Raw genomic sequence first — 12,393 nt, forward strand, 5'->3', positions numbered from 1 at the left:
ATAGTCTTAATTTTGTAAGAACCAGTAACAAAATGTGAATGAAAGTGCTTGGAAGACCACAAAGCAATGCATGAGGGAAGGTATTACTGTGACTAGGTCTGCTTTAGTTGAAAGATGAAGCTGGGATTCCCAGACAGGTGGACAGACTACGGATGTCATCCTGTTAACCTCTGTTCTCTCTGCCACTGGGGAGAGAGGGTTGACAGAGGTGTCGGCCTGGGGTCCACTGGCAGCTGGCAGAGCAAGGGTTCCTGTTCTCATGCTCTGCCTTCCTGTTCTTGATGTAACCCTGAACTCTCCCACCACCCTCCACATAAATATGTCCTATAGAGAAAGCCTGCTTAAGGGAAGCCTATGCCAAGGCTGCAGAACAGAGGACGGGGAGACAGTCTTGGCCCTCAAGGAGTACACAGGCTGGTTGGATCAAGAGGACAGGTGCCTCAAAATAGTAAATAGGATGGCATTGGATAAAGGGCCAAGTAAGTGGTCCACACAGTTGCTGGAGGAGGGCCAGGCCAGTCTTCGGGGAAGCGGGACGGGGTTTAAAAGAGAGGAAGGGAAGGGAATGAGAAGTAGAGGGGAGAACTCTCTCTTCTTGTCAGCCCACTGGTTTCCTCTCAGCATGGAAACTAAACACCAAAACCCCACTTAATGGAGCAGTTGAAGACAAATGTGACCACAGCAAGCAACCACTTCACACCCATTAGGATGGCCATCATCAAAAAACCAGAAAATAACAAATGCTGGCAAGGATGTGGAGAAATTGGAACCCTTGTGCATTGCTGATGGGAATGTAAAATGGTACAGCTGCTGTGGAAAACAACAAGGCCATTCCTCAGAAAATAAAAATAGCATTTTTTTTTTTACCCAGCAACTCTACTTCTGGGTGTGTACCCAAAAGAAGTGAAAGCAGAGACTCGAACAGGTATTTGTCCACCCAGGTTCAGAGCAGCATTATTCATGATAACCAAAAGGTGGAAGCATCCCATTCATGAATTGATAAAATGTGACATACCTAGACAGACAGACCACAATGGAATATTATTCAACCATAAAAAGGGGAGGAAATTCTGACACATGCTACAACATGGATGAACCTTGGAGACATTATGCTCAGTGAAATAAGTCAGTCACAAAAGGACAAATACTGTGTGATTCCACTTAAATGAGATACCTACTGTAGTCAAATTCTTAGAGACAGAAAGTAGAATAGTGGTTGCCTTGGGCTGGGGAGGGGATGGGGAGTTAGTGTTAAAGGAGATCGGGATGATGATAACATTCTGGAGATGGATGGTGGTGAGGGTTGCACCACAATGAAAATGCACTTAATACCACTTGCGTGTACAATTTTAAATGGTTAAAGTTGTAACTTTTATGTTCTGTATATGTTCACGTACACACACACACATAGAAGACAAATGAGCTAGGATGCTTATGAGTGATGTGGACCTGTTTGAGAAGTAGGGGAACACACAGGGGCCTCAGTGGATGGGCCTGGTGAAACATCAGCTAGTAGCCTGGAAATGGCGGTGATTGGTGGGCCAGGACAACCAACTCTTCCACGGACCACAAACTATTCTGAAAAGTTATTATCGGGAGTGTAGTAGATATGTTCCTTCCAAGTAGTATTTGAGTAGAGTTGCTCAGAGGAAGCCAGTAGGGCTGTTTGTTTCCTTCGTTTCTCATGCCTACCTGGTTCAGGTAAGGAATATGGGATAAAGTAAGGAACATGGACTAGGGTCAGGAGTATGATCGGTAACCAAAGAGAAATGTAGTCAGGTTTGAAATCCCCTCCAGCCTGGCCACTTCAGAGACTTGGGCCAGGCGGTAGGAGGCAGCAGGAGGGCTCCCCTCTATCCCTTACTCCCTCACGAGTCTCCTTTGTGTCCCCAGCAGTCAGCCCTATTTGGAGCCATGTCTTCGGCCGAGCCCCTGACAGCGCTGTCCCGCTGGTACCTGTACGCCATCCATGGCTACTTCTGCGAGGTGATGTTCACGGCGGCCTGGGAGTTCGTGGTGAACTTTAACTGGAAGTTCCCGGGGGTCACGAGCGTGTGGGCGCTCTTCATCTACGGCACGTCCATCCTCATCGTGGAGCGCATGTACCTGCGCCTGCGCGGCCGCTGCCCACTGCTGGTGCGCTGCCTCATCTACACGCTCTGGACCTACCTGTGGGAGTTCACCACCGGCTTCATCCTGCGCCAGTTCAACGCCTGCCCCTGGGATTACTCCCAGTTCGACTTTGACTTCATGGGCCTCATCACCCTGGAGTACGCCGTGCCCTGGTTCTGCGGGGCCCTCATTGTGGAGCAATTCATCATCCGCAACACTCTCCGCCTCCGCTTCGACAAGGACGCCGAGCCCGGGGAGCCCAGCGGCCCCCTGGCCCTGGCCAATGGCCACGTCAAGACTGATTGAGTCGGGGGTTGGTGGGCGGGGCCTTGGGGGCTCTCATGGACCCTGTGGACAAGGGTACCAAGCTGGCGGGGCTGCCCTCTCTGTGCAGCACAAGCCCTGCCCAGTAGGGCACACACACGACCCCCATACCCTCCACTATGGGTGGGGGTTGGGGGCGTGCCCAGGTGTTGGCGGTGGGGTGTGGGGGCGGCAGAGGAACTTCTGGAAGGGTCTGTGGATCTCAGCCCAGCTCAGCGGCTAGAGGCGGGAGGCCAGCGGCTATGCACCGACTGGACTATGTGGGTGACCTCGGAAGCACCTGTCCTGGTTAAGGCACTCAGAGAATGGGGCAGAAGGCGGGAAGCAAGGCCTGAGGAGGCTTTGGGCTGCTGCAGCGGCCTCCTGCCTCCCTCTCACCTGGTTTAGTTGGGCTTGGCTGGTTCCATTAGGCAATATTCAGGTGCTTGCTTGCAACCAATACCTCCCCTTGGGGGCCTGCTGAGCTGCAGCCTAAGGAGAGACAGGGCAGCCTGGAGGCTGCTTGGCAGAAGTGCTGGTCTTCAAGGCCTGGGAGGCCTTCCCTTGGCTCCTCTCCCCTCCCCCAGGACCCCACACTGCTCCCTTGGCCTTCTGGGGCGCTCCCCGCTGGTGCTGGATTCCCACCAACCTTGGGCTTTTGGAGGTTTCAATCCCTGTGTGTTCGGTGGTGTTTCCCCCCTTTTCTCTCTTATTTTCAAAGCCTTTACCACTAGCAGCCCCTCTATCCTTGTCAACCACCCCACCTGCTCCCACTCCTAACTCCCTAGCCAACACAGCAGCTGCCAGAGATAGAACCCTGAGCAGACACCTCCCTCCCTCTTGCAGCCTTCCCGCCACGATTTCCAGTGGCCTGATGCCTGGGAAGTTCCCCATTAGGCCTCCCCACACCCCTGGCCAGGTAGGCTGTGGCAGTGTCTCTGGTGCTCTTCAACATGCCACCTCCCTGCGGTGGCCCGGCTAGAAACGAGTGAGACCCCCAACACACGGGCAGGCCAGGATGGGCCCCACAGAACCGCAGTGGGGACCTAGAGACAAATCAGTTCGGAGTGGGGGTGGGGGCGGTAAAGGCACCCAACTGGTTTATTTTCAAACCAATCAGGGGCTAGATAGCTTTCTAGGGAATGGAGGAGCAGGTATCCAGTGTTGGAGAGCCATGGAGGACGAGTGATGGAGAAAAAGAGGAGGGTCTTTGAAGCCTCCTTAGTGGGAAGGGGTCAGTTCTGGATCTGCCATAGCCCCAGCCCTGTAGCAAAAGCCCCTCGGGGCTACCCCCTCCCCACCCCTCCCAGAAAGGCTGACCCTTTGAGCTTGCTCCTTAAACAATATTAATCCTGCCATGCCCATGGGCACTGTCATCTCAGTTGCCCGCCTTCCCCCGTGACAGGTCCATTGCTGGCAGTGGACAGGTGAAATCCTAACTGCAGCCCACTTCCGGCTTTGTCCCCACCCCCGAGGGGAGGGGTGCATCAGAACGCAGCCTATCGCCTGGTACATGGTCTCTTCCTGACCACCTTACGACTCATAGGTAGAAATTAGCCTTTCCCTTTTTATAGAACATTAAAAGTGATAATACCACCCGTGGAGAGATTCTCCTCTTCTTGCTGTGCTGCTCCACCTAGACTGTGCAGACAGCACCAGCCAGGGTACAGGCTAGGGCCAGGGGTCAGGGTAGTGGTTGCTGGGGGTGGGTGGAGTGGGGTCCCAGTTTGGGAGAAAGGCTAGGAGACTGTGCCTTTGGCAGGTTTGCTTTCTGCGGTTGACCTTGTCCAGTACAAGATGAAGGGCGATTTCCAGCCTCAATGTCCTGGGCAGGCTCCTCAGGTCCAGGCACGAACTACATTTTGTAGGGGTTAACCCTACCTTGATTTTCCCCATGGCCTCAATTCCAAGGCTTTGGGACTTCCAGATGCAGGCTTCCAGTGGGGATCAATTACTTTCCTTCTACAGGTGGAGGGCATTCCAGAGGAAGAATATTGTCTGGTTCCCTGTTCCCTCTGGGTAATTGTTTTCTTGGTTTTTTCCCCCTGCTCCATGGTGTCTCTGTCTCCTGGACCCCAACTCCCCTCCAAGCCCCCCTGTGGGCCCTTGGACCACACCACTCACCTGTGCTCTCCTCTCCACAACAGAATCTGGTGGTCCGCTTGTTGATGTCTCCCAGCCGGAGGCCTCCACAATTCTCTGCCAGAGCAAGCCCTTGGATGGCCCGCTGGGTTTGGCTGTTCAGATGTTGCCCTGTCCGTGCTCCCTGGCACCATCTCTCTGGGCCATATAAATGCCCAAGTACAGGAGGTCCTCAAGTAAATCTGCCAGCCTGGCAACATGCAGAGCAGTGTGCTTTTGCTTCATCCAGGTGCCCCATGGCTCCTGTAGTCCCTCGTAGGGCACAGAGCCCCCAGCAAAGGGAGGGGATGACCTGGAGCTTGTCCACAGGATCTGCAGGCTCAGAGCTCACCAGACGTCGCCCAGATTGCAACTCTTGCTTTTTGGGTTTCTTCAGGGCCTCAATCCCTTAGTGCCCAGGGACTCAAAATTAGGAGGAATCTCAGCCCTGCAAAGCAGGAGATAATCTGCTCACTGTTCATGAACGTCTGGTGTCCTGGGCCTCCCTCCACTGGACATGACAGTGTCTCTGAGTCACAGGTCACCACGTGCTGCCCTGCATGATTGAATCGCTTCTGATGTCTGCTAGGCATCCTGTCCCTTATACCCTGTCCCCTCTGATGCCAGTGAGTCACAATGGCCTATGCTTTTTCACAGCAATAATACCTAGGGAGTGTCCATGAAGTCCTTTTGTCCTGGTCCCTCGCTTTCTGCATGGGTCTCCTGGGGAGGCAGCCACTGAGTGGATCAGTTTGTGAGAACCTGTTTTTATGAAGCTCTGGGCTAAGCAGATGTCATCACAGGGGATGCAGAAAGGTGGGAGGCCCAGCCCTGGAGGAGCTATGGGTAAGGCAGGGAGAGTTACCTTCCACCGTGAGGCCACCCCGGGCCTGGAGAAGCTGCAGGTCCCTGCTCTGCAGAAGAGCCTTTGAGTTGGGTGGGCCTGTCTCCCAGCTACGGCAGCTCTTCAGAAGGACACACGACTGGTTTGTGCGCCCATTGCCTGCTCCGTCTCCATTGGTCTCTTTGTCTCTTTCTTTTCACATTCGTGCACATAAAATATACTGGTGTTTGTGTTCCAGGACTGGCTCTGACCCATCTGTTTCTTCTATTTTGGAGCCCTCTTCCTGGGGCTGCTGGAGGCCAGGCCCTTCAAACTCTGGCATTACGTTGCTCCCTGCTGCTGGATGGGGCCACGCTGCGGGGAGGCACTCTCTACCAGTCCCTTCCATGATCTCCGCTCTGACCCTCTCTGGTAACCTGAATTCTCCACCCAACTCCCCACTCCCCATCAGTAGCATAATCTGGTCCATTCCTGATTTGGGGCCCAGGTGTGGAGGCCAGGACAGTATCCAGGTTGGCTATAGGTTAGCTGCACCTGCCCGTGAGATAGGCTCCTGTCAGACATGCTGGCCATGACCTGTGATGTCTCATGGGGCGGGAGGGCCCATGAGAGGAGGCTGATGGTACCCCAAAAAGCTGGAAGGCCAGAACCCCTTACTTCTATTACCTTGAAAGTCACGCTTTTGAGAAACAGAGTTCTGCCTCCCCTTGGCAGTCCTGCTTTCTGGAGAAGTGCATTTGGAGGGAGTCATCCTTCCCTGCTCTGTGCACCTCTGCTGTATCAAGCATCCCTTGTCCTCTTCTCCCCCACCATGCTCCTGTCTACTCTTCTACTTCTGGGAAGAGTATGGAGGGTTCAGAATTTGCTCAGCCAGTATAACCAAACCAAAATAGCCTGCCCCCACCACCCCCAGGCATAACCAGGCTATATAACACCTGTTGGTTTTCTGGATGGAGTAGGCAGTGTGCTTTGAGTCCCTGAAAAGGCCCTCTGCCTCCCCTACTCACTTGATGGTATTCATTTCTTTGAAAGCTTCTCCCCTTATAAAAGTGGGCAAGCATAAAGCCCCAGCAGTCATTTACATGTTAGTATAAACAAATTTATAAGGGCTAGTCCATTAGAGCAGATTTTTATAAAAAGAAAGAGGCAAGCATAATGAAACAGGGTCTATCAGATGGATCATCAGAGAAGAGGCAAGATCTAGGATCCAGAACAAGAAGTCTGAGGGGATACGGGACCCTTCCTCACTGGCCGTACTCTACCCAGTGGATACTTTTCTGATGCTTTCCTTCCTCACCTGCTCTGCCCCACCCTCACCCAGTTCAAAGAGATCTTCTGACTCATCATACCACAGGTTAGAAGAGCCAGTCTTAATACTTTTAACAACAGCTGTGGTTTCTACCACTGCTAGCACCTCCATTGCTGGCACTGCAACCCCGGCCAGGCACTGCTCACACTCGTTCTCGTGTTTTCTCCCATCTGAGGTGAGAACCGGTATTTTCCTATTCTACAGAGGCGGTCTGGTGGTGACCAGTCTACAGTCCCCATCTGCCACACCACTCTTTTGTTTCAGTGTAAGCAGAGGACCCTCCAGGGAGAACTCGTGAGGAGTCAGGCGCCCTTTTGTACTTTGATGAGATTCCGGATGTTGTTAGAGTCCAGCCCCTCCAGGTGTTACTCACAAAGAGAAATTAATGTTCAGGAGGGGGCGGTTCGGGGGAGAGATGGGGTTATAAGGAAGTATGGGATGCCATCTCGGCCAAGACTTAAACCAATTGGCACAAGGATCCCTCTTCATAGAAATTTTGTGAAATTTTGGCCTCTGGCAACTCTGGGCTTAGAACTGACATCTTCTCTCCCTCCCACATGCAGCTTTATTGGTGCCTGGGGCCTTTCCCCTTTGATCCTATTTCCTTCGCTTGAGATTAAGCCTGAGCCCCTCGCTGTAGGTACTCTCAGAGGGTTTGAAACTTCCAGATGAAATCTTTCTCCTTTTGAAAACTCAGATGTGCCTGAGAATTGACCTGGTTAGTTCTTCAACTTCTTACTGGACAGTTATAATGAGCCAGGGACCAGGCTAGTTACTGGGGTGCTTACAATTAGCCAGGAGAAAGGCATTGAATGCACTCTCATGAAGATAGTTATATCAGTACAATGTTGATCAACCCTTCAAAAGAGAAGCCTGATAGAGGAGCCTGACTTGCCCACAGGGATAGGGGAGGACTCCCCAGGGAAGAGACACATAGTGCAGAGGTCAAGCAATGCTGCTTTCAGAGGAGGGCTGGCTTCTCACTGGCCCCAAACACAGACATTGTGCCCTGGGAGGTACCAAGACAGGTAGAGTGCAGAACAAAGCCAGCACACAGTGGCTGCTTTAAGAAACTCATGATGAATGAAGTCTTCTGGTACATCGGCCCGAGTGAGCCCACCATAAAGGCCAAGCTGAACGTTGCAGAGAATCACGGGTGTTAGCTAGGAATCCTGTTTGAATAGCAACCATCCCTGCCATATCTGTGCCCACTGCCATAGAGCAACTCATGGTCCTACCCCCTCGTTCCAAACCATTAATCCCCACAGAGCCCTGCCAGCATCCCAAATTCACTCTCACAGTCTTCAGACCTTGGCCAAAGACCCAGCTCCATTGATTTTGTCCACTGCTTCATTCTGGCGATACACTTTCTTAATGTGGGCAAAGGTGTCCTTTCAGTGCCAGGCGGTGCAAAGAAGGACCCACTGGTAGCCTGGTCTCGCTCCTTGCCTCTGTCACAAGCACACCTTCCAAACAGAATGGAGGTTTCCTGGTTTATAATGGTCCACTGCGGGTGGAGGGTCCTGAGGCTGCACCTTCTCAGTCACGTGTGGGGGAACTTCTTAGTTTCCTGTGGCTGCCGTAACAAACTACGGCAAACTAGCTGGCTTAAGAGAATAGAAATGCATTCTCTCACAGGGCTGGCGGTCACAAGTCTGCACTCAAAGTGTCAGCAGGCTTTCTTCTGAAGGCTCTAGGGGAGAATCGTTCCTTGCCTCTTCCAGCTTCTGGTGGCTGTTGGCCTGTCTTGGCTTCCTAGGCTTGTGGCAGCATCACTCCAATTTTTGCCTCGATGGTCACATGGCCTCCTCCCCTTCTGTCTGTGTCTTCTCTTCTAAGGACACTTATCATTGGATTTAGGGCCCATCTAGATAATCTAAGATGATCTTATCTCAAGATCCTTAACTTAATCACATCTGCAAAGATTCTTTTTCCTGAATGAGGTCACATTCATGTATTCCAGGGATTTGGATGTGGTTATATCTTTTGGGGAACCACTCAGGGCTTAAGGAGGGAGATGTCTTCCGAAGCCCTTGCATCCTGTACCCAGTTAGGAATTCCATTAAGAGGGAGAGCTAGAAGTACAGTGTGGGATAACGTGGGAGAGAACTCAAGGATTTCGGTTGGGGTTGGAGCTCTCCAGCTGAAGGCACATCTTGTAGCTGCAACGATTTTTCTGTTTAGATGCAGATCTGACCACTCCCTACTCCAGACTCTTTAATGATTTTTCATTACCTTTAGGATTAAGTTCACCACCTCAGCAAGTCTTACACCACCCTTTGTGGTTTGGCTTCATTTCTTGCCTCCCCCTCAGTCCTGCGCAATCCAGGGAGAATGACTTGTGGTTCCCCTGGCAGCTCCCTGCTCACTGCCTCTGGGCCTTCAGCCCTGGGTTCATCTGCCTGGAACACTCTTACTCCTTCTCTTAGCCCAACTAGAGACAGATGAGCTCAATTACAGCCAGCATCATTGGTCTCTGTTTACTTCAAGCTCTCCCTGGTCCCAGCTCTCTATTTAGTTCAGGCAAACTCAGGATGGGAGCTGTCTCCCTGGAAACTCTCAGCATGACAGCTGCCAGCCGCAGAGGCTAAGTCCTTCCAGTGCTGTCAGTGCAGCAGATCTTCGTTTGTGCATTCACTCTACTAAGTGCCAGGTCCTGTACTAGGCCTGCAGCACAAGAGTGAACAAGGGAGACTCATCTCTGCCCTCCCCGCCTGATGGCTTCACCCAAATTATGGGCACCAAGAACTCTGATGGGCTGACTTAGGGGAAAAGGAATTAACTAGATTGAGGGGGTCAGGAAATATGTTTATGTCTGTTACAGCCAGGCGAGAGGGTGAAGTAGAAAATGTCTCTCATTTGAAAAGAGCACATGCAGAGGCTGAGAACTCAGACAGAGAGCAGGAGACCATGTGGGTCTGCCCAGGCGTGAATGATGGAGTCTGCGGGAAGCCAAGCCTATATCATGAAATGTGGGGAAAGACGGCTGATAAACAAGAAAACAACGTCTTACAGTGAACTATTCAGCACACCCCTCTTATGAAAAGTCTTGTGGGCACTGCCCCCTGGGGATTTTTCACTGGCCAACTCTGGCCCACCACCTGCTGATTATAAGGAGACCAGCCATCCCAGTTTGCCTGGGATGCAGGGGTTTCCTGTGCCCAAACTGGAAAAGTCTTGGGCAAACTGGTAACCCTAGTTGGTGGGAGTTTACAACACCCTTACCAAGTCCAATACAATGTAGTTCCTGCTTTGCAGAATGACCCCTCTCCCGCTGGACATGATCCTGGTGGGTCCTCCTCTCCCAGACCAAGGAAGGACAAAGATGTCCAAATCAGGACAACCAGCCCCTTTCTCTTTAAAGAGTCTCAACACAAAGCCTAAAGGGACTGTCCAATAACTCATTCGGGTCACCTGGATCCCCAGAGGCCTTTGGGTTCCTGTTGTTTTCTCAGCGTGTTCTTCGGCCTTTCCTTCGACACCTTGAGGTGCCCCTCACAGTTTTGCAATGAATTTCTTTTCTGTTTATGTTATTCTGTTGATTCTGTTGCTGGTAAGCAACCCCTCTGCCACTCTCCGCACAGCAGCTAGAACATTCTGTGTGTTGACAATCCAGAGCCCTGCTAAACACCTGACTTCTTTTAAGCATCTGACCGTCACCTGTGATCATATCTTTAGCCCCCACACTCCCCTTCCTAATTCATGAGACTCTGCTCACGCCTTGAACTGATACCCCGCATCCAGCCCACACCCCACCTCCAAGAGACCTCGCCCCTCACAGTCTCTCCTGCCACCCCTTCACCTGTTCGGAGCCTTAGGTTCACTGCTGGAAGCTGAGGAATCTCCAACATGGGAATGCCCCAGACTTGGCCTTTCTTTTACAAACTGTAAAGCACCCAGAAGTGCAAATGACGACCTTTCAAAATTTGTATATATTCCAGGATTCAGACCTGATTCAACTGGGATTAATCTGAGTCAGGAGCTGTCCTTGTCTGCAGTAGGGTCTCCAGGAAGCCTTTAGAACTCTGAATTAATATTAGCCCCATCTTCAGATGGGGACACTGAAGATCTCCAAATTCTTTAGAGTCAGGCAATCTGCCAGCCACCTCTGGGCAGACAGTCAAGGACAGCTAATGCCCACCGCCTACCTGGCCTGCCCACGGGCAGCTCCCTGGGACAGTCTGTCCTGCTGAACCAAAGCCAAGAGTCAAGGCAGGAGGCAGAACCTCGTCTGGGCCTCTTCGACACCAAAGAGCAAGCCTCTTTCCTGGATCACTTTAGAAATGGAAACAAAATGACGTTAGGTGTTATTTTGCCGACTTTCACTCAATCTGTTCCCCCAGGGTCTCAGGCCTGCTGACCAGCAGGACCAGATGGCACCTTTGGCAGGAACAGCTCATCATTTCTGCCTTTGTGCAGGCCTTGAATATCTTAAAACAACTCACTTCTCCTGACCGACATTATCTGTGCATCCCTTCTAGTTACCCAAGTATTCTTCCTCCCTATAACTCTGCTGAAGGCACTCGGGACCCAGCCCTATAGCTTATATTTCATGTCTTTGAGAGGACAGCTGACTTTGTTGTCCAGAAGGAGGGAGGATGAGGGGAAGGGAGTGGGGAGGGAAGGCAGAGGACCAGGAAATGGAGGGACAAGATTGCTCCACATTCATAATTCTATTTGTAACCAGCCCTTTTCTCAGACTTTCCAGCCTGTGGCCAGCTACCCTCCGTGTTCTCCTGGGAACTTCCTGATTGCTCAACAAAAGGTTTTGGAGTCATTGGACCTGAGTTTGAATCCCAGGTCCCTGACACACTTGAGCATGTTATGTGACCTGTCTAAGCTTCAGTTTCCACGTCTGAAAATGGGGCTAGCATTAGTACCTCCCAGAGTTGTGGACATCAGATGATACAGTGCTTCTCAAGTGCTTGGCATGCAATCAGTGTCAGATATTAGGAGAAATATTCTCCTTTGTTAGTCTCATAAGTCAAATGCAAGCAGGTATCACTCCTGCTTTCTGTGTTTCTGGATTCCTGCTGACGTGGTCATGGTGGCCAAAATCACGGGCTTTAGATGCTCTCAATCTGAACTGGGCCACATTATCAATAGGAAAGCAAATGAACCTCTATACACACAAATTTTCTTATCTGTAAAGTGGGAATAATCAAACCTACTCTATAGGATTATTGTGAAGGTTAAGGTAAATAAGTTATATGCTGAATGTGCTTAGTACAGGTCCATGATTCCTTATGCAAAACCCATGGGGTTTTGCAAGACTTTTTGGATTTCAGAAGAATAATAACATTTATATGCTGTATATTTTGTAACTCCTGAGCCATATGTGAGTCAGCACCCCATAGTCAAACACATTCTTATTTGTACAGGAAGCCTATGAATATCATACTAAATGGGGTAAATAAATTTTTACCTTGTGAGACAGGCAGGGCAAGTATTGAAATTCTCACCTGACAGTTAACAAACCAAGGTTCAGGATAGTGGGCTGTTCAAAAGCACATGGCCCATAATTGGCAGCACCAGGATCCCTGGGTCATCTGGTTACCTGGCCCAGGGACTCTTTCCATCACACTACACAGTGTGACAGACATCGCCTTGTTACAGTCATTCCCTTTGCTTAGTGAACTTAAAAAAAAAAAAAAAGCAGCTACTAAATAGTCAAGTTTTCTTCTTATCTTTCTGAGTGGATGTA

At 51.0% G+C, this 12,393-nt stretch overlaps 1 protein-coding gene across 15 annotated transcripts in view; it reads left to right on the forward strand.

Annotated features, from left to right (window-relative positions):
* The window catches only part of TMEM229B (transmembrane protein 229B), a 38,656-nt gene extending 33,039 nt beyond the window's left edge, over positions 1–5,617 (forward strand). For 9 of the 15 annotated variants that reach the window (XM_045522119.2, XM_074365359.1, XM_074365361.1 and 6 more), the window contains one exon: positions 1,894–5,617. In XM_045522119.2, coding sequence (XP_045378075.1) covers positions 1,915–2,418 — 504 coding nt within the window. In that variant the 5' untranslated portion in view covers positions 1,894–1,914 and the 3' untranslated portion in view covers positions 2,419–5,617. The remainder of the gene's footprint in view (positions 1–1,893) is intronic. The other 6 variants (XM_010962289.3, XM_074365360.1, XM_010962288.3 and 3 more) reach the window with 2 other exon arrangements.
* Positions 5,618–12,393: the final 6,776 nt, after the last annotated feature.

The sequence above is a fragment of the Camelus bactrianus genome, chromosome 6 (genome assembly GCF_048773025.1).
Source record: "Camelus bactrianus isolate YW-2024 breed Bactrian camel chromosome 6, ASM4877302v1, whole genome shotgun sequence".
In the NCBI taxonomy this organism is placed as follows: Eukaryota; Metazoa; Chordata; class Mammalia; order Artiodactyla; family Camelidae; genus Camelus; species Camelus bactrianus.